The sequence below is a fragment of the Engraulis encrasicolus genome, chromosome 24 (genome assembly GCF_034702125.1).
Source record: "Engraulis encrasicolus isolate BLACKSEA-1 chromosome 24, IST_EnEncr_1.0, whole genome shotgun sequence".
NCBI lineage: Eukaryota > Metazoa > Chordata > Actinopteri > Clupeiformes > Engraulidae > Engraulis > Engraulis encrasicolus.
The window spans coordinates 18,836,309-18,859,041 of NC_085880.1; the positions used below are offsets into that span (position 1 = coordinate 18,836,309).

Genomic DNA, 22,733 nt, shown 5'->3' on the forward strand with positions numbered 1-22,733 from the left:
ATTATTGCATAGGGCAGGTACAAAGGCGGGAATGATTTTTCAAAACAAACTTGATAATTACTGACTGCACAGACATTGCTTTTTTCCCCCTCTCATTTAGTGGTACTGTATGCATGTGTGTGTGCGTGTGCATGCTGCGTGTGCGTGTGCGTGTGTGTGTGTGTGTCTGCGTGAGTGTGTGTGTCAGTGTTTGTGGTGAAGAGGGATGAATCCACACAACATTGTGCCCAAGGAGAAAGAAGGAAAAAAAACATCAAATATGGTTACAGTAACACCACACACAGACAAAATAATTATACAAAAATGAAATAAATTGAAATGAGACATGTTAGTGATTAATAATAACATGTAAAACACACACAGTGGTCACAAAACATCATGAAGGCTTCAAAACAAATGCACACACACAGTTTAAGAGCCCTATAGTATTTGTACAATTCAATGGTACCATGATATTACACTACTGTGCCCCTTCATCCCTGCTTGAGGTCCACTATGCGTTTCCCTTTGGGCATCTCTAAGAAAAATTGCTGACTCACTTGTCCATTGCACAATAGAGCATTTTAAAAGCTCGGACAATAACAAAACAACTGGCCAGCTAAGGCATTCATTGAAGAACTTACATTTAACAGGACGAACGACAGTATTTCTCTTTCCCCCCTATTTTTCTGCTTCTTTAACAGTTTAGAAATTAAAAACAAAATGAGAACGTCTTTCATCTGAACATTTGGTAGATGGTAATCTGGTATGACAGTGCAACGGGCCCCTACCGGGTCTTCCTGAAATACAGACGGCAGGGTTTCATTAGGAATGATGATGACTGGAAACTGCTAATGATGAGGTAGATCAAAATACGAACTTTGCTGGAATATAAAGACGTATTCATTTTTCAAATAATGGTTGTTGTTTTTTCTTGCTTGGTATACTTGACTCCTTAATGTATCCTTTAGAAGTGGTCAATAGCCGTGTGGCAAAAACACAATTCTGGGTCTCTATACATTCTGGGCTACATTCCACAAAAATATTAATTCAAGAAAAAAAATATACAAGGAGCCTTTTATAGCAGTTGCCAAAGTGGGGGGTGCTTTGGCCTCGGGTACAGAGAGCCTAACAGTCTGGAAAACAGGAAATAAATTAACCGCGTCAGTTGAATAAGTGCTTCTTAAAGTTTTATCCTTGGGAGCTTGACTGACGTTTTGGGCAAAAAGCAGAAATCAAACTGATGTTTACCGTGAATATAACCGTTTCTTAAAATGGACCCCATTCTTACGTAAAACCTCAAATAGCTAATACAGTATAAAAATAAATGGACATCAGAAGTTTAAAGGGTATGTAGTCTTCCTAAAAATGATGAATGTTATCGTTTCACTGATTTGTTTACAATTGTTTACAGTTTATAATTTTTACAGCTGTATGTTACGTTAACAGCTTCTGCAGCATATACGTGTTAGGGTGAAATGAAATGAGTGGTTTGGTTAATAGTATTACTGAGTAATATTGTTGAACGATATCGATGAGTGGTATTACAATCTATTACAATCCTGTGTCACCTTATCGACCAAAATTAGCCATTAGCGTCGAAAAGGTACAGGGTCCTTTTATAGTAGAGGCGAAACTTCCTCATCTAGTAGTTTTGTCAAAGTGAACATGACGATAGTCACACTCCTAGAAAGCAAGTCATCCAAGACATCATGGTGGACAAACGGGTCAAGGGGGTCCACCAGACAGGCGTGCAACTTCTCCCAGACAACACAAACATCCCCTCACTTAAAAAAAAAAAAACAAGCCCTCCCTGACATTTCACACACAAAAGCAAGAGTCTTTTCATTTCATATACTTTCGAGTGCACTTATGACACAACGAAAGCAACACCAAACTTCATTTCACTGCCGTCTGTCATTGTGCTTGGAAAGAGACACTGGCCATTTGGGGGCAGAGAGACAAAGGGGGAGAGAGACAAAGGGGGAGAGAGTGAGAGAGAGAGAGGGGGAGAGAGAGAGAGAGAGAGAGAGAGAGAGAGAGAGAGAGAGAGAGAGAGAGAGAGAGAGAGAGAGAGAGAGAGAGAGAGAGAGAGAGAGAAAAGGTGCACTAGGTAAGGGGGGAAGGGGTGGGGTGCGTAAGGCATTGTGTGGGTGAAGGAACGCAAAATCTACTGCCATATCTCAGCTGAGAGAGAGAGAGAGAGAGAGAGAGCATGCACGAGAGAGAGAGAGAGAGAGAGAGAGAGAGAGAGAGAGAGAGAGAGAGAGAGAGAGAGAGAGAGAGAGAGAGAGAGAGAGAGAGAGAGAGAGAGAGCGCATGCACGAGAAAGAGAGAGAGAGAGGTGGGTGTAAGGCAGTATGTGAAGCCTCTGCGGGTGCTGGCATGTCTCAGTGGGCTTTGCCATTGGTCTGGGCTTTTCCGTTGGTCATTGCTTTGCCGTTGCTCTGGGCAGACTTGGGCAGCTCCGTGCTGTACAGGCAGTCCAGGAAGCCGTGAGAAATCTCCGTCACCAAAGAGCGGTCCGGGATGGACTGTGCCATACCGTAAATAGCTCCCTGAGGAACAAACATAGGGAAAAAACACACACACACACATATTACCAAACCGCTGATCATGTCCTCCATTGCACTTGTGGTTGTGTATTTATTAAAATAATATTTTGCCTCATTTGTTTAAAATTCTATTCTAAATTCAAACATTTGAACCATTTTTTTTGTCTCGTTTTACTGTGGTTCTGAAGCTTATCTACATATACAATGTACAGTATATGGACAAGATATTTAGTTTACTTTAACTCTGAATACACACATCCAGTAGTTTGGGACTAAAGTCCAGTGAGCAGTCTGTAGACAGGGTATCTGCAAATTTTTCATCACCCAATTTAATGCTTTTTAATACCATTTTTAATGCCTCCAACAGTAAAATTAATACCACTACACGGGTGTGCTTGTGTGTGTGTTACATGGTATAATATTGCTATTGTTATTACATTGCTATAATGTAATGCAATACATACATTCATACTGCTCACTGTGTTATTTTATTCTCATTGCCTGCTCCCTAGTCTCTTTCTGCACCAGATGTTTGTCATGACTTGTCAAAGAGGTTTCTGTATGATGTGGGAGTTGTCATGAAATCGGCCCCTTCCTTAGATAATTCATTATAATTCCAAATCAAGTAGCCAGCATCTGTGTAACTCCATGTGCTAAAATATTCTTTCAGTTGATCTGGCTGCTGCATAGGTGGGCCCAAACTCTAATACCCTAGTCATTTTTGTGCTTAATTTAACCATAGAGATGACAACAAAAGAGTGAGGTGGCGCACACACACTACCCATTCGATTAAAACATCATTAACCAAAAAGTCATCCAAAACTGAAACAATTTCAAAATTGTGTATATTTGAAAAGTTTGATGACATTTCATGAAATACCTTCAATATAAAAAATTAAAAATGGACCAACAATTCATCTTTTATAATGGATAAATATTGGAGCGCAGTGCACCTTAGTCTAGGAGAGATAACACCTGTGGCGTCAAAAGGGTTAAAAAAGAACGACTGCTCAGCTCTGGACTGCTCCTCCTGTTTGTTCCCCCCTGCTCCATCATAGAGACAGTAGTAGGCGTTCTACTTTCAGTTTAGCAAGTCGTTCTTCAGAGTGGGAGCAAAGAAACAGCAGCAGTGGAACTTGATATGAATTCCACAAACATTTCCCTAACCGCGGACACGCGGCGACTGGAATAGCGATGCAAACACCACGCGGTTACCGATTTGGACATCCTTGCATATCCTCATTGCGACATTTAGCGTCGTAGAAAACACTCAGTTACTCGCCCGAATTATGTTACATTTAAAACGCATTTCCACCGCTTGCAACTTCACAACACTCGTGCTCACTTCGGATTGCATTAGCATCTGACAGCATCAAATAATACGCCACGAAGCTCGAGGACACTTTGAAGTAGCATATTGTATGAATGCATTCATCATGCATTCATGAAATTATATGCGTTAGCAAACACAAACCTAAACGAGAGGGCATGGCTAACATTAGGAGAGGGAGCATTATAGAGCACGAGCAGGCTAGATGACGAGATACAAAGTTTGAAAACAATGTCATTTTAAGACTTACGCTTTCGACGAGTAAACTGGCACCACAGATATAGCTTCCACGCTGCATATTGGTTGATGAAATTTAACAAGTTTCACTTTCAACTGTACTGCGGTCAGTCACACGCACTGTGGTGGATGGGATTTAGCCTACAGCCATCGCCATCATCCAGTAGGGGGATCCGAACGATAGGGTCTGCTACCCCGTTGGGCCTGTCACTATCGAGTGCATTGTTTACCCCAGGCATGACAGTCTCGAAACCTTGTTGCCGCCTTATAGTTATGAAACAATGTTTTTACGGAAGACTGTGCAGGCATCTATATTTTAATACATTGTGTCTGGGTGAAATTTAATGCCAGGCTTTTTCATATTTAATGCCACACCTCAAAAAATAGCTAAATTTAATGCTTTTCACGGCCTTAAATCACATGTTCTAAATTTAATGCTTTTTAATACTTTTTAATGCACCGCGGGGACCCTGTGTAGAGGTTCCACTTTGCATTTGGCTGTGTAATAGCTCACCATTCCCGTTGTCTTCTCATTGGGATTCTTCAGTATGAATGCCACCTGCTCTTGGACATCACTGACGAACTTGTCAGCCACACCTGGCTGTGTGTGCAGCACTGTCACACAAATATGGATGCTGCAGAGGGACAAACAGAATCAAGCCGAGGAAGTCAGTTGGCATAAAAGCACAGTGAAAGGAGTAGCGTTGAGCAGAGTACAAAAGAGATGCTTTATTAACCCAGAAGGAAAGGGATAACAGCAAATAAAGTATGCACACTACTGCACAGTACTATTATAGTACTACCATGATAGTGTACTATAGTACACTGCTACAATTCACAAACATTCACCATCTACACATACATTTAAATGCTCTACTTGCTGCAAAAGGGAACATGAATAGGCGAGCTTTAAAAATCATATAGACATCACTGTCTCAGTACAAGAGGGAACACAACACAAATGTTTTTTGCTTAAAGGGACAGTGTGTGAGATTTTTAGTTGTTTATTTCCATTTCATGCTACCCATTCACTAATGTTACCTTTTTCATGAATACTTACCACCACCATCAAATTCTAAGTATTCATTATGACTGGAAAAATGGAAAATATTTGTTTATTACTTAGTAAACTTTCATGAAAATATCAAATTTGGCAATAGACAGCCCAGTTTCAATGAACAGCATAGTTGCAGTACCTTTTTTGACCATTTCCTGCACAGTGTCCCTTTAAAAATGTGCACTATGTAGGATGGTGGCCAGAGAAGGCATTGCAACTGTGCTGCTCATTGGCATTGTGCTGCCCATCGCCAAATCTTTTCATGAGCATTTACAAGTAATAAACTAATGTTTACTAGTATGACCAAAATGGCAGACACGGGAAAGATCCCCCTTTTCATGTATGAAAAGTGCAATTTTCCCAGTCGTAATGAATAGTTAGAATTTGACGGTGGTGGTAAGTATTTGTGAAAAAGGGAGCATTTGTGAATGGGCACTGGGCAGTTTGAAATCTGGAACTAAACTACTAAAAGTATTACACAGTGCACCTTTAAAAAGCCAGCGGTGCTTATCGTGCAGGCAAGACGAGGAACTCACCTAGAGGGAAACTGCAGGGTGTTGAGATTCCAGCCCTTGGACGTGAGGGCGTTGGACAAGCGGAAGATGTCGAAGACGTCTGATCCTATCGCCACCACAGACACCTCTGGCTTCCCGAAAACGAATATCCCATCAATTTTTGTCATCCTGCCGACGAATTCATACAGTACACAAACAGAAATTGAAGGTCTTTCTTCCATACACAACGAATCACATTCAGATAAAAATACCAGACCATGAATAGAAACCACAGGGAAGTAGAGGAATAGTGAAGAGCGAGTACATTTCCTCTTTCCTTTTATGATGTCAGTACTGATTACAGATGAACACAACAATACAGACTAAACAGCATGGATATTTCGGATCAATAAGCATTCCGGTCAAACATTTACTTTCACTGCTTCTACTATTTAATTACAATAGTGCACAATTGACGGAATACCTCCGCATCTCATGCTCAGACTGGGTATCAACACAATTAGATTGACGACGTTTTATTTTTTTAAACGAAAGATTATTATTGACTGTATTATTATACTCTAGTATTATTATATTACAGCCTCCCTGCCACTCCATACTAAGGGATGTGATGATAGACAAGTTAATGAATGTTAATGAACCCTCAGAGGGGGAGTGGACTGGATTTCAAACCCAGTCCTATTTCTCTGAGAGCAAAACTGAGAAAATTCCCATTAAAGATATTTTTTCACTTTTGGTGATTTTCTTTTTTTTTTCAGAATGTGAAGGTTGAGGTCTTGATGAAGCTACTCAGTGCTTTAGAAGTGCTTTAGATTTGTTCATCAAAAAGTTAACAATTTGTCTTTAGAATGGCTAACTTCATGTCTTTTCTAGGGGGATGAGAACATTTCAGAGCCGATATCTCGGTTTTCTAATTTTAAGAAGTATACACATTCAAAATTCATCAGATATTACTAGATTCCTGTGTGCAAGGTATCATTGTGAAGCTTAGAATGTACAGTATCAGAATCTATGATGAACTCAATACGCCCTGGGCCTACTTGCATTCCGTTTTCTTGTGGTTAGTCACAAATAAAGGCACAAATGCCGAAAAAATATCTTTTAAAAAATAATTTAAAAATATCCATACTCTTCCTGGATGTTGCGTGCAGTCTGGATGACCTTCTTGGTGGTCTCCACGTATCCGTTGAGGCCCATGTGCATCATGGTGGCCCAGCACGCCGCGATGATGCCCCCTGGCCGTGAGCCCGCCACCGACGGGGACGCGTAGATGCCACCCTGCCAGTCGGGGGCCACAAAGTACTGGTAGTGGCGGTACTTCTTATTGCTGTACAGCACCACCGAGGAGCCCTTGGGGGCATAGCCGTACTGTGGAGGACAGAGAGACGCCGCGTCAAAACACTTACAGTAGCTTTGAGGCAAACTGGTTACATTACATTATTACGTTACATTAAATTACATTACACTGCACTTGGAAGACGCTTTTATCCAAAGCGATTTACAGTTATTTACAGGGTATTGGTTACAGTCCGTGGGGCAATGTGGATTAGGCGCCTTGTTCAAGGGAACTTCAAACATGGATGAAGGTGTGGGGAGAGGTAAAAATGGGATTCGAACCTGCAACCCTCTAAATGTCCTAACCATTAGACCACGGCGGTCCCTTACAAATTGATTACAGCAATAGATATACGTACATTGACATGACAAAGGGTGAGAAGTTAACTTTCATGTACACGTACAGTACAAACAGAAAGCTAAAACAATGGGTGGTAAGGTTGCTGAGACTTTCCCATATGCCAATTTTCATATGTTATTGGAATGAGTGGTGCGGTTGTCGGTAGTTTTAGTTCAGAAACATTTTATAGATTCAGCAAATCTGATCGACCAGACTAAGCTATGTTGTGACACGAGGATCACTACAGCGCAACAGAAAAGCACTCAGAGAAGCACTCTGAACAACAGAGAAACACTTGGTTCTATAAACATGCCCAGTGTTTTTCAGTCCACGGAGAGCGGCAAAGCTGCTTCATAAATAGTTTCACTACAACCTGTTTACAAGTTGATAAATGACCAAAACAATATTTCAAGGTTGAAAAGCAGTTTCAGCAAAATATCAAACGTAATACTTCTTAGACATCCTCAAAACTTCCTTGAACCAATACCAAGGCCTTTCAATGGATGTCAATCCAATGGATGTCAATGTCAAAATAAAAAAACTGAATACACTACACACAATGTAGCAATGTCTCTTTGGTCCACACACTTTTGTTCTGGGCTCCTTCTTTTTGTGCATTTTACCTTGTGCGTATCTGCAGAGATGCTGGTCACTCCTTTGACCCGGAAGTCAAACGGTGCGAGAGGGAAATTAACTTTGTCCATGAACGGGATGAGAAATCCTCCCAAACAGGCATCCACGTGGAGGGGAAGGTTATACCGCTCAGCCAGCTGTGGAAGAAACCAAACACTTTACTTCACTTGTAACCCCCTGCTGAAACGATCAGGGGCAGGCCGCAGGTGGGTAAATGATGTTACAAAAAGGCGATTAAGTTACCAACACAACTAACATTATCCCAAGAAGAGTTTTAAACCTGTTAATGAAACAGACTTGTGGGTTTCAAAACAAAACCACAGACCAGGATACTATTCCAAGAACATGGTTAAGTGATAAACCTCGCTAAGCTAACCTACAGGAAGTGGTAAACCTGCTAAAAGATAGTCCACAGGTGTCATTTAGCGAAGAACATGAGGACTCCAAGGCTGTTCTACTGGATGGTTCACCACTACCTCACGGGTAATTTAACCTGGGTTACTACTTAGCCAGGTTCTTGGAATAAGACACCAACCCTTCTTTGTGGAAGACACCAACCCTGCTTTGTGTAATGCCACCCTCCCCCCTGTTTAAGTTTCGATGCAGTTCCTCCTTCCTACAAATACGGCTCGGGACATTCCGAAAAAAAATATTGCACTCGAGATTCAAGAAGGCAGATAGGAACTGCGCCATGACAACACTGCGTTTTTGAAGGCAGATTATTGATTGTGATGACTAAACATTAAACTTGTCTGAAACACTGGCTGAACGTGTGAGTGCTTGCTTGTGTGTGTCTGTGGTGTGATATAACTAAATGTGATCCTTGTCTGCAACTCTGGCAGTGTGTGTGTGTGTGTGTGTGTGTGTGTGTGTGTGTGTGTGTGTGTGTGTGTGTGTGTGTGTGTGTGTGTGTGTGTGCGTTTGTGTGCGTGTGTCTCACCTCCCCAACCTCCTGGATGGGGTCCATGACTCCATGAGGGAACTGCGGGGCGGAGCATACTAGCATGGCTGTGTTCTTAGAGATAGCCCTCTTCATAGCCTGCAGTAACAATAGCAACAGGATTAATACAACTCTGAGCATTACCAGAACATTATTACACAGGAAAACCCCAGACCAATTACCCATCATGTGTGCAAGTTTATACACTACATTAGCAAAAGTATTCGCTAACCTGCCTCGACTCACATATGAACTTAACAGCCACCCATTACCAACCCATACGGTTCAATATGATATCGGACCTTTTGCACCTATTACGTTCTCGACTCATCGGGAAGGCCGTCCACAAGTTCGAGGAGTTCATTTATAGGATTTTTTTTTACCATTCTTCCAAAAGAGCATTGATGAGGCCACACACTGATACTGTATTTGTTGAGCAGACCTGGCTCTCATTCTCCGCTCTAAATCATCCCAAAGGTGTTTTATTGGGCTCAGGTTAGGACTCTGGGCAGACCAGTCAAGTCCATCCATACCATACTCGCTCATCAATGTCTTTATGGACCTTGCTTTGTGCACTGGTGCACAGTCATGTCGTTAGAGGAAGGGATTGTGCTCCAAACTCTTCCCACAGCGGTGGGAGCATGGGTATTTCCCCAAAACGTTTTGGTATCCTGATGCTACCAATGCCATCTCATATTTACAAGCAATAAATAACAAGAACACTGGAAGAGTGCAGACCTGTACTGAGCCAAGGAGACGGCTCCTCCCTTCTCATGCCAAGGGGAGATTGTGCATGGGAAATATTGTATGTTATGAACTGGTGGTGAAGTCCAATAAATGAGTTTTAAATCTCTACTGAGCCAACTCAGAACAGCACCAACATTGCATCAGCTTGAGCCAGTGTGCATACCTAGTATGTGCTGGCAAATTTTCAGGATGACATTGTTGGCATTGGTGCATTGCGCACTTTTATTGGCAGGTTATTTTGCAAACCAACAAATAAACACACAAACAAACTCTGGTGAAAACATGACCCCCTTAGTGAAGGTGACGAAACAATAGATTGTTTGGTGTTTGGTGATGCCAACAGAAACATCTGAACTCGCATTACACAATTTAAGGCAACATAAATATTCTAATAAATTCATTTCTATATAAAATAAACGTCACATCTTTACCTTTACATCCACCTGCATGGTGGTATTGTTTAGGGGTATGTGCACCAGTTTCATCCCAAAGTAATGAGCAGCTTTGTCAAAGGCAGCGTGGACGCTGACAGGAGCAAGACTGCAGACAGAGGGGTGGGACAAAACAAACAATGATTAACTATCATGAAGGCAGATTCATAAAACACACCTCAGTTCTATCAGCATCATCATCTCGCTCCATCAACAATGTTGACTTGAAATCATGTTCTGGGTTGTACAAGTGAAATTAAACTTATTTTCTCTGTCGTGCTTCAAGCCAAATTACCATAACATTTTTTTATTACATTATTTAAAATATTACCATAATAGTAAATATGGTAAGGTAACACTTTATTTTCATGGTTCGCTATTACAGTGGATCTACCACATTAGGTACAGTGTAATAACCAGTGTAACAACATTTAATACCATGTAATAGCAGTGTCACGCCATGTACCAATTTTGAACTTCCATCTACAGGTAGGGTTAAGGGTTAGGGTTGGTACATGGTATTACACTGGTATTACACTGGTATTAAATATTGTTACACTGGTTATTTCACTGTACCTAATGTGGTAGATCCACTGTAATAGCGACCCATTAAAACAAAGTGTTACCAAAAATACCATAACTGATGCAGCCTGGGTAAGCAGAGGTGTTTTTTGTTTTTGCACATTTTAGGTTTATGTCGGTCACATCGATTTTCTACCTATAATTACACCACAGTCATAATTGTAAGTATTATTTAAGTGGGAGTGGCTTACATTTCGGGATGCTTGACGCCGCGCTCGTAAGCCATGTCCCTGTAGGCCTTACAGGCCATCAGGATGCTCTCCGTGCCCCCAGACGTCACCTGCAGGGTCACAAACATGACATAATCACATTTATGGAATAAACACATTCATATTCTTTAGCATATTAATGTTTTTAAGCTAGATTTTATAAATGGTGAATTTACTAGTGAAAAGCAATGTAAAAACGTCTACATCAGCAAAGATAACTTGGTGTAAACACACTGGATATCTACATCCATATACCGTATATAAAACACTACTAAATTCTTAAAAACTTATATTGTGCTGTTTTTGTGTGTAAAGAGGAGAACAAATTGGATGTAACAACAGGAATTTCATGTAATAACTAAGCAGTGTGTGTGTGTGTGTGTGTGTGTGTGTGTGTGAGTGAGTGAGTGAGTGAGTGAGTGAGTGAGTGAGTGAGTGAGTGAGTGAGTGAGTGAGTGAGTGAGTGAGTGAGTGAGTGAGTGAGTGAGTGAGTGAGTGAGTGAGTGAGTGAGTGAGTGAGTGAGTGAGTGAGTGAGAGAGAGAGAGACAGGGAGACAGGGAGACAGAGGGTACGTTCGGATCGGAAGGCAGTGACTCAATTACCCCCCCCCCCCACACATGAACAGGTCTCTGATCTGACCAGTGAGGTTAGCTGATGACGCAGTCGTTTCGAACGGCACTAACTAGTGCGCTGCCCTGTGCATTTGATCTTACGGCGATTCCATGGCGGGAGTTACGTTCATCACGGTAGCGCTTAACTTCCGCATGCTATTTGAACGGTGAATGACCGCCAGACGACGGAATCGTAAAATAGGCTATTATTTATTTATCATCTAGCGACGGCATATTTAGATACTACAATGTTGATTTGCCGCTTCAATTCTCAACATCTGTGTACATAAGTGTCAGAATAAAGAACATTATAAGGTGGTAGTTTGGGTAGTAGCCATGTTTGTTTTTCAGATTTCTGGTTGAGAGGGAGGTGGCGCACAGCATTTTGGGTACAAAGGCAGCGTAGTCAGCATCTGATGGTGCCCTCAAATATCACCGTTGCGCCCACAAATGCAGTCAACTGCCAAGGGAGGAAATAAAGTAATTTTTCGTTTCGATCCACACTTCATGACTCGATGTCCAGTTAGCTCACTGGAAAGACAGCTGCCTTCCCTGTTTCGAATGGACCCAGAGAGATAGGGAGACAGAGAGACAGGCAGACAGAGAGAGAGATAGGGAGACAGAGAAAGAGACTGAGAGACAGGCAGACAGAGAGAGAGATAGGGAGACAGAGAGAGAGACTGAGAGATACAGAGTCTAAACAACTGGGCAGAATAAGGCCTTACTGTGCCACAGGAGTCCGGTCCTCCATGGAAGAGGTCGCAGGTCATGCGCACAACCTCGGCCTCCATCTTCCTCACCCCGGGGAATATGTCCGGGTGAAGGGGGTTACTCCAGGCGAAGTCCCCATATACCTACAAAAAAACAACACATAAAAACACTTAGACCAGATCACGGCCGATAAGGGTTAGACAGCTGGTTTTGACATTACACGCTTAGCAGCAGGGCCGGATTAATGCTCAGGTTAGATATGGCTGCAGCCTAGGGGCCTACACCTGCCAGGGGGCCCAAATTGGCCAAAAGGGGGGTAAATTAAAAACTGCATAATTTTCACAAGATGCAGTGTTGAAAAAGTCCTCTCCACAGTTGGCAGATATGCCATCCTAAACTCCTATCTTGGAATTATGACACTGTTTATGCAATATTGTCGCAAAATATGCCTTCTGTGGGGGCCTAAAGCAAACTGTAGCCTACGGGGCCCCAGCCACCTTAATCTGGCCCTGTTTAGCGGCTGGATATCTGCTGCACGCACGCCTAAAATGGGAACAGCTGAACAAAAAAGTCCCAGAGGGTCAGTGGGGGAGTTTTCACACAGCTGGGTTTGTGTACATGTGTAGATAAATAGGCTACATGTGCTCTATCACTCCATCCAACTTAAACTAAAACGTGAACTACAAAAACAACAAGATACAAAGGACAAGATATTTTACTGTCGTTTGATATTGTTATTTCAATGACAATGTTTTGAGCTCAAAAAAATCCCCAAAGCTTTGTAAACAAAAACGAAAATCGGTAAACTACAATCTAGAGAAACCTTGCTAATTATTTTTTAAAAACCAGCGAGAGCAGAGTTTTCATTTTGACATGAAGTAAATGATTTATGTCTGCAACACTGTTAATGCTCCCCAGTTGTTTAATGGCACAACGTTTCAGACCTTAGTCGTTCTTCAAGTGCAACCAAGAAGGACTAAGGTCCGAAACGTTGTGCCATTAAACAACTGAGAGCATTAACAGTGATGCAGTATTTTATCCTTTACTTCAGTTATTTTGTTTTGTCCAGCACCTGTGTCACTGATGTGCGTGCATTCTCTGCTTTCTTTTCATTTCGACATACCTTCACCAGCAGCGTGCTGTTTGATATTGTTATTTCAATGACAGCAATGAAAGGTTTTGAGCTCAAGGCTTTGTAAAACAAAAAGCAAAATCAATTAACTACAATCTAGTGAAACCTTGATAATTATTCAAATGTTTTCAGCGAGAGCAGTTTTATTTCAACATACCTTCACCAGCAGCTTGGTTAGCGTGTCATCTCCCCAGTACACGGCTCCGGACACCTTGCCATTCTCCCAGTCCACCTCATCTGGACAGATAAAACATCAGCAAATATGTGATGATAAAAACCCATCTAATATCTCGACTTAAATTACCTTTGATGGATATTTACGAACACGCAAAACACGTAAAACTGTTTAAATGTGGAAAAAAATGTACCAAAAAAATCTGTTCAATGTATTGATCCAGTGGATGAATGCATTGACTAAATGTAGTCATGTTTTTTGTGTAGACATTCCTTAAATAATTGGTTATTTTACTCATGTATAGTTTGGAGTGAGGAGACGGCACACTCTTTCTTTGATTTTTTTTTTATTCCAAGGGCAAGATAACGTTTCATCATCTTCATCAGAGGAATTTAATGCTAAAAAATGGTTGAGAGGTTATCCTGCCATGGAATAAAAAAAATCAAAGAAAAAAGGATTTTAAGTGTGCTGTCTCCTCACTCCAAACTTAGTCAAACTTTGCCTTGCACCTTGTCTTGGGATGTGCACAATCTTCACTCTCAGCTAACTCCTACATAGTCCAATATGGTGCTCCAGACAGCTTTAAAATCACCTCAAAGAGTTAACAATCCAGCACTGTTACTACATGCCCTCACAGGCTAACTCATTAATGGGCCTCTGGCCATGACAAGTGCAGCTGCAGCAACAACAACAACAGCAGCAACAACACGTCAGCATAATCTTTATCACACTCTTGACTTGACCATTCCTTCAAAAGAAAGCAGGAGTGAGAGAGAGTAAACACCACAACAGCATTTTGAGACCAAACTCCCCAAAACAAAATGGCCATACAGGAGTTCTGTGAGATCTTTACAGTATTTACAGTGGTTGTATAACATATAAACACTGGCTTTTATTTGTACAAGGCCATAGTTGGCCAGCTCCCCTTGTATATACAGAGCCTTTTATCTTTTAGCAATCAAGGATATAACCTACGATCAAGTAGCTACATTGTTTTAAATGTCCCCATAGTAAAAACAGAATTTGGTAAAACTGCTTTTATTCATTGTTATTCATTGTTATTCATCCAACTCACTGGAATGAGCTTCAGAAATCTCTTAAGCTTTCCGTTTTTTATGTCTGTAGCTGAGTTTAAAGCCTATCTTAATGACACTTTTAAATCTGTCTGCACTTGCTTTTAATCTTGTAATCTCCTTTTAATCTTGCTTTATGTTTATTATTTTATGTTTTTTATTGTGTAATTTTATCTCTTCATCCATATTAATATGTTCCGTTTTGTCTGTGTCCTGTCTGTAAATGTAAATGTAATGTGTGCTGCCGCCTTGGCCAGGGCTCACTTGTAAAAGAGAATTTTATTCTCAATGTGATTTTATTTCCCTGGTTAAATAAAGGTAAAAAAAAAAAAAAACAGAGAAGGTCTATTGGGTTAGTTAGAACTAAGAAAATCTTTGATATAACATCTATATTAGCATTGTGTAGACCTACAATTACTGCGATCACTGTATAGCAATATCGCTTTATAACACTTCTTGAAATAAGGAAAACTTCATGTAGTACTTTTGAAGTAAGGAAAACTCTCCAAAAAGCATGCAAACAAGTTTCTTGTGCTGTTCAATGGCACTTTGAAAAATCATGCTAATAGGCCAGCCGACATTTGTCCTCCCCTAGTGTTGCCAGATTAGGTGATTTCCTGCCCAATTGGCCTGTTTAGATGGCCGCCTGCGGGTAAAAATGGGTAAAAAGGGTATTTGGGCAAATTTGTGGCCATAGAAATCAAAAGAATTTACTTCAAATTGGGCGATATTTAGTGCTTCCAGGTGGGCTTTGGGCATTTTTTGGGTTGGAAACCAACAGTCACATCTGGCAACCCTGTCTTCCCCACCCACATCCCTGTACTCACTGAGGGACTGGTACTCTCGGATGCGCTGCAAGACCTGCTCGTGGGTCAGCCCCTGTTTCGGCAGGCTTTTGGTGTAGGTCATGCCATCCTTCAGTGAGCACAGGCTCTCCGACATGTCGTCCAAGGCCTTGTTGAGCTGGGTTTGGATCTGTAAGGTACAACAACAGGGCAGGAATGTCACAGTCAGCATTTCTGAAATAGCTAGCGTCACATGTTGGGGAGCAGTGATCACTATCTAGTATGTCAGGGCCACATGATAACTGAACTTAGTCGACACGAGACGTGTCAATCAACAAGCACACACTGTTTTCAGCCTCTCGCACGTATTGTTATTGTGGAAATTACATTGCAAGCTGTGAGGCAATACTTCCGCTCAAAGTCAAGGCCATCAGGTGGAAACAGACAACCTCTGTTCACTCCTTTGGTATAAGCAACCGCACCAATAATCATACTAAGTCCAATACTGGAAGAAATGTTGCCTTGCTGCCAGGCATATGAAAGTGTTCACATAGTACTAGGTATTCAGCCAACACATACGTAGTGTGTTCCTGGCAAAGGTGTAGGTTTGGCTCAAAAAGTGGTGGGGACATTTCAATGGCAAATTGTCCAGATATGCTGTTTTTGCGTTGTTTTTCTGAAAGAGTGGTGGGGACAAGCTAGGTTTATCTGAAGAGTGGTATGGACATGTCCCAACCATCCCCCCCTAAAATTACGCCCAACTACCTGCAGTGGATTTAGATTATCCCACCAGATCCTACATGACGGTGTGTTCATACAACAGTGATGTTATTAGTAGCCAATTGTCAAAAAGTAAAGTTAAGTGTTGAGAAAACACACTTCACACACAACTGAGAGACATGGCTAGCTAGTTCAATCCAGACTCTAGCAAGTATCAGTGACCTTGAGTAAACCTGAGTCTTTATCACATCGCAGCAAATGACGAAAACTGGGCCAAAGGTCCAGACTCGTCTGCCTGCTCGTGACTGCCCAACTCTTCTGTAACTCCACAGAACACTGCTGTGTGCTGTGGTGCATGTGTGATACTCACTGTGTTTCCAACAAAGGGTATTTTTCTGACGAGGCGAAAGAAGCGCTTCTTGATTCGTGACATCAGGCCTGTGGGATCACAAGATCAAAGTGCAGACTTTTGTGGTGAACATTTTTTTCACCATATGATGCCCTTTTTAAAAAAGACTCTTTGAACACATTAGTCAGTCACGAAGGGGGAAGTAGACATTTTCAAGTGACCAGAAACGCATCTAGACCGGTCTTTGTGCCTCTTTAATGGCATGTTCTAGTTCACTATTCGCTGGACTTTACGTTCTTCTACTGGCAAACACAGTCTGTTTTGTTCCAGTTCCCTGATGTTTACTTACAAAAGCCTTCATTAGCCTGATGCTCACGTCCTGCGTGCTTAAACATGTTGACATTAGCGTCAGTCCAACAAACAGTTAGAGCTATGTGTGTCATGCTAGCAAAACATTGAGGCACGTCTTGCAAGACCTGTTCCAAATATGGAGAAGGGTACATTCTTAAAAACAATACTTTCCTAAGCAGATCATCAAATGGTATTTCAAACGACATCTGACATCATGTGTTCTCTGCCAACAAAGGACCTTTAGGGAAGTGACTTCAGGCCAGATCCCAACTCATGCAACTTTTCTCACCACACTGTTAACCACATGGACAGCGTTGAAAAATAGCCTCATGGATGAAACGTCTGCTCATTAAGCACTTACTCCTGACTCAGGAGACTTAAGTCACGCTAACCTACCAGGACCTACCTTGTGTGTTTGTGTGTGTGCGAGAGAGAGAGAGAGAGAGAGAGAGAGAGAGAGAGAGGGACAGACAGAAGAATCAGAGAGAGAGAGAGAGAGAGAGAGAGAGAGAGAGAGAGAGAGAGAGTGAACTGATGTAAGGCTGATTGCTTTACTCAAGTGGGTGCTTGGTACAATAATATGTATTAGGTATTTGTGTATGTTTTATATATGTGTATTTATGTAAGCTATCAGACATTTCCCTATTCCCGATTATTTGAAGTACTCTACTCACTCTTCTCTACTCTACTCTGGTTGAGTCAAATCAGTGTGTGAAGCCCTTCTGGCTTTCCTTCCCACTGGGATGCCAGCTAATTTAACCTTCATCACAGCTGCACTGTAGTCATTGCCCCATAGGGCTTGAGTCACGGTCTTACTAAGTAATATAAAACACCAGCAGCGGGCTCTGACAGGACCAAGCGTATTCAGTTCGAATACCCACGCACTTCCCCATGGCGAGCAAGTGAAGGATTAAGAATGGGGTTGCGTGAGATGCTTCGACTACAGAAGCAGATAGATATATTAGTTCCTCAACCGGTGCCAGGCAGTGTACATCCCTTTTAAATGACCTTTCACCCCCATAATGATTTTTAGCTACAGCTTGGGCAGAACACAGGGCTCTAAATTAACACCAGTCAATCGGCCAAATGCTGGTAACATTTCAATTTGGCTGGTGAAAATGACCAAGTTGCTAGTCACTTTGACCGATTAGTCAGAATGTGTTTGGCTAGTACAATCACTATCTACTAGCTATTTTGGCTGGTGGTGAAAAACGTTCATTTAGAGATCTTGTTAGAAGCCTAAGGGACTGTCAGAATAAAAAGCAGTACTTCATTCTCTTCATGCGGAGGCTCTACTATAAACTTGTTGTTACCAAAACGGTAATGACCATGTCTTCATTTGTTACTTAAGACTGCCGGAAATGTCATAGCAAAGTTATGATGCAATCGAGTTGCTTCAGCTGATGGACGGATGACTGGCGATCCCATGCTCAGCAAAAAAAAAGGCTTCAAAGGACATGTTGTTTTGTGTATTGTGCAAGATCATCATACAGCACAGTGCCATCATGATTAGACTTACTCTCTGGTTGAAAAATGAGCCCTTTGACCCATACTGCTCCGAGAGTGGCGAGTATGGTGGCTGCGATGATCTGCCAGGGCTCCAGGTTGGCACACTGCGAGTTCACCAGCCGACGACCTTCCTCCACGTACAGCAGCACCATCTCCTTGTACACCTCCACGGCACCCTGAGGAATCAATAGAGGACACACAACACAATACGTAATTAATTAATCATACTCAGTCTCTTCCTTAGTGCATCTACACGCATTAACATGTAACATCACATACTTCTATTAAGGTACAGTACAAGCATGAAATCCGACACACTGTCAGATACACAGGTTAGTAAATAATTACGGTTGCAGGGACAGTACAATTATAAAGAGTATCCCAACTACAATGCCTGTCCTAAACATATCACAGCTTCCATTGCCGTAAGTGAAAAACAGAGTTTTCCTTCTCACGATCCCTAACAATCCCAGTTGAAGTGACTTACAAACTGATTGACAATTATGCAAGATAATGTGCTTTACAAATGCTGTTGTTATTGCTAGATTGCTACTTACATTGGTTGCCTCACTCATTCTGGAAGATGCGAGTGGTTCTCCTGCATACAACAAATAGGTATGACGCCTACAGCGGATCAAACCTAGCGCTGTACCTCTACACCTTCAACAGTCGCTGACTGACAATCTGGACAGTTGAAATAATAGTGAAAGGACCGTCTTCCACCTCGCCCCTCCTTCCGGCTTATCAACACATTGATAACCTATAAGAGAACAGCTGCTGCCATTATCTAAAGATGGACTCACACCTTATTGGTTGGCATACATAGGAAACTACGACTGAACACACCTTTGAGTTGTGTCTAAAGAACATTAAAGAATTGCTTATAACAAACAGGCTTAGTCCAATGTCACATAATCCATTGCTTATCTATCAGTCAATAGTCCTGTGTTTTATGGCGCGAGACACAGCGGATTGATAACGGTAAAGATTGTGCTAGTAATGGTACAATTGAAGGCATGTTGAAAGGTCACCTTCATCCATACCTTCAGAAAGCGGCCATTGGCATGCATAACGACGACGCATATGTCACATAACCCCACCTTAAGTAACCATGGCCATGAGGGGACGTGACTCAAGTCTTGAATAACTCATATAAGAAGAACTAACCTATGGTGACCTTAAAAGCAACAGTGTTATTATCAGGGCTCTAAATGAACACCAACCAACCGGCTGGTGGACAAGACCAACTTACTAGCCACTTTGACCCATTAGTGAGTGTGTGTTTGGCTAGTACCGTAAGTATAACTAGTGTTGTAGCGCTCGAGACCGGTCTTGACCTGCGTAGGTCTTGGTCTTGTCTTGGTCTCGGACATAGCGGTCTTGAAGGGATTTGTGCACAAATTAAGCCACCCATGCTCACCACAAAACCTTATCATGACACAATGTAAAAACTGCCCTGTGGTGTATTTTGTGTAGTTCATATTAAAGCATGTTTATTTTGGTATTATGGTACTTTTGTTCTTTAGTTCACACTAGTTCACAATCTCTAGCACTCTAGGGATAGTCTTGACTTGGTTTCGCCCTGTCTTGGTCTTGGTCTCGACAGGTCTGTCTTGGTCTTGGTCTTAATACCCTACGGTCTTGGTAATGTCTTGGTCTCGGACTAAGCGGTCTCGACTACATCACTAAGTAGAACATCTACTAGCCATTTTGTTCTGGCGATGGAAAAAGTTCATTTAGGGCCCTAGTTATTATACAGCACTGATGTTTGTCCTCTTCTCCACAAACATGTTCTGCTTGCCTGCCTGCCTGCCTGCCTGCGTTAAGCCATTGAAACTTTCCCTTGAGGGTTGCGTGTTGAGTAATAAATATCTCCCTCCATTGACAGATTGAGGGCCAGCCCATGCGTAATCCTTGTGTCGTCTACTACAGTCTTGGCAGGCTCAGTCTCCCAGGCGAGTGGAGCGGGTCTGACAGACTGGATGCAACTCTAGAGTCTGTGTCAGGCGAGTGGCTCTGACTGACTGGATGTTACTACTACTGTCTGTCTGTGTGTGGAGGACGAGAGTGTAAAACCATCCCCCAACCGCAGCTGCTGAAGTCGACTCCGACAAGATCTCCAACAGGTTTGGCAGGGTCAGCCAAGTGGATGAGCGAGCTTGGGCACACTACATGCAGACCATGTGAATAGTAGTAGTAGCGTGTTTAACTGTTAAGTGTTGTCCCAATTTGTAGGGAAAGTTTGAAACCACAAATTGCTTCCACTCCATCTTCCCCGCGAGGTGTCTCGTTTTGAAAGGCGACTTCAAATAAAGTGAAGGAAAATGGGACCAGGGCCTGGACAACGGCATGTTTTTGTGTTCTTCATCTGTACACGACAGCTCCTAAAATGCTGCAGACGTTGGGAAACTGACTGCATTGCATAAAAGTCCTGCAACACATCTATCCGTTATGGAATCACCTCTGGCAGGTCTTCACCTCGCCCATAAACCGATGAGATTAAATCATATTATCTACACATGGGGCAAAAGGCAGGGACTGGAAGGCGTGTTGGAACAAGGCAGCAACCTTCAGAAGGTCCTCACAGTTTGGTCAACACACAGTTTGATTTGTTTACCTTTCAGAAAACAATTACTCAGTGCCTTGGTGATGACAATTACATCATAGCATTCAGAATGAGGCATAGAGAGGGTAAGAGTATGGCCATGAAAAGAAAAAAGGGAGGAAATGGTAGAAGAATAAAAAGGGGTCAAGTCTCATGTCACACGAGATGCCGGCAGTAAACACTTGCTTTCTTCTTGTTCCCCATTGTGGAGTAGGCGCAAGCGCCTCTGCCTTTTTCCAAAGGGTTGTGCGCGAGGGGACCTTTGTTGTCCCCTGGGAGGTCATATTTCCCAAGGTGCATGTGAGCATAGAAACTGCTGCTCGGGGTGTGTTGAGGGGGACAACAAAAGCGATTCCTCAGTTAACTTCCCACCTTAGTCAGAGGACTGATTTGCGTGGGTGGTTGAATAGGTTTGCATTTATTACTGCATCGCAAATTCACTTAGCTACTTAATGATGCAAACTGGTGTGTCCATATCAGCTGTCCAACACGAAGAGCAGCTGGCATATTGAAGACGCTGTTGGCTGAATGCTGGTAAGAGCTACCTCTACCGTGGCTGAACAGTGTAGTTTAGGGGTGCCCAAATATTATGGTTACCTCCGCGAAGAGCAAAACGGAGCAACTGGGCTTCGTGTGGCGTAACGCCAAGCTCCAAGGCAGTGAAGTCAGTCAACAGCGAGGGCTACAGCTAGGCTATAGCGCAGAGCTACTTCCCCTGAGACTTGCAACTGAGGAAGTCTATTGATAGAGATGTGATGCCGCACACAATGAAAAGGCAACACAAAGCAAGGCAAGCAGCAGCATTGACTTAGTTCACAGTTCTATATCTAGTTCATCTGTCACGAAATTATCTGAGCGCATAGGCTACCCCGTGCGTATTCACACAAAAGTACCTGGTGTTTGTTCTCTGAAAGTTTCCCCTTTATAACTGGGTAAATGTTTAATATCTACCCTGTAGGCTACTGTCCGACTATCAGGATCGAAACTCATGTTGGCGTTATTTTTTTAAGTTGGACATCGTGAGTTTTGAATAAGTTCGGGTAAACAAAGCTACCTCTTGCGTATCGTCCTCAACCTCAACCGTGCCTTCAGCTACATCCTCAACTGCACGAATAGGTTTTAATCACTGACCCAATTCCCTGGCGTCCATCGCCTGATAAATTATCGATGACCAGGTTGGTCTTTGAAGCCTGTTGTTTAAAAAGAGAAGACTTGAGTTGACATTTGAATCACTCACCCAGTAGTCCATCTTCTTCACCGAGGGCAATCCGCAAACAGATGCGTTGAAGTCGCTTTTGTCGGATTCAGTACGAAAAGTTGGTCCTTATTGCTGCGTTGATCGACCTGCTTGGTGTCTGGGGTCTTATTGTCATGGTACAATCATACACAATCTTGTATCAGGAAGTGACTGAAAAGTAAAAGGCAACCTATCAGGATACTCGAGCGTAAGCCAGCGTGAGCTTTGCGCATGCCCGTGTTCCTACATCATGTGGATTTCCCTTCGCCCCAATGATGCATTGGAGTCAGGAGGAAAGCATGCCTTTCCGCAGATGAACTGCGCAGTCACTCATCACCCATGACATTGGCTATTGCCAAAGCGATTTCCCACATCATGGCGTTTTTCGGAATAGCTTTAAACATGCTTTTGGCATTTGTAGTTAACAGTGAATGAAAATGAAGGCCTACCATACATGGACCAGCCCATACAAAGAACATGACATTTACAAAGTGAGTCACATGGGGCTCTACACGTCCTCTTTGGTACATAAGAGTCTAGACCCATAGCCTATAACTTCCCATCTTCAATACGCGTGTTCCCAC

At 42.4% G+C, this 22,733-nt stretch overlaps 1 protein-coding gene across 1 annotated transcript; it reads right to left on the reverse strand.

Moving 5' to 3' along the window:
- Window positions 1-309: 309 nt before the first annotated feature.
- Window positions 310-22,346, reverse strand: sgpl1 (sphingosine-1-phosphate lyase 1). The gene is made up of 14 exons (XM_063191377.1): window positions 22,150-22,346; window positions 18,318-18,483; window positions 16,469-16,536; window positions 15,421-15,568; window positions 13,503-13,582; window positions 12,228-12,356; window positions 10,873-10,961; window positions 10,100-10,208; window positions 8,922-9,020; window positions 7,972-8,118; window positions 6,803-7,041; window positions 5,695-5,841; window positions 4,616-4,736; window positions 310-2,537 (listed from the first exon to the last, which is right to left on the reverse strand). The coding sequence occupies exons 1-14, from the start codon at window positions 22,159-22,161 to the stop codon at window positions 2,370-2,372; spliced, it is 1,722 nt and encodes a 573-aa protein (XP_063047447.1). The 5' UTR covers window positions 22,162-22,346; the 3' UTR covers window positions 310-2,369.
- Window positions 22,347-22,733: the final 387 nt, after the last annotated feature.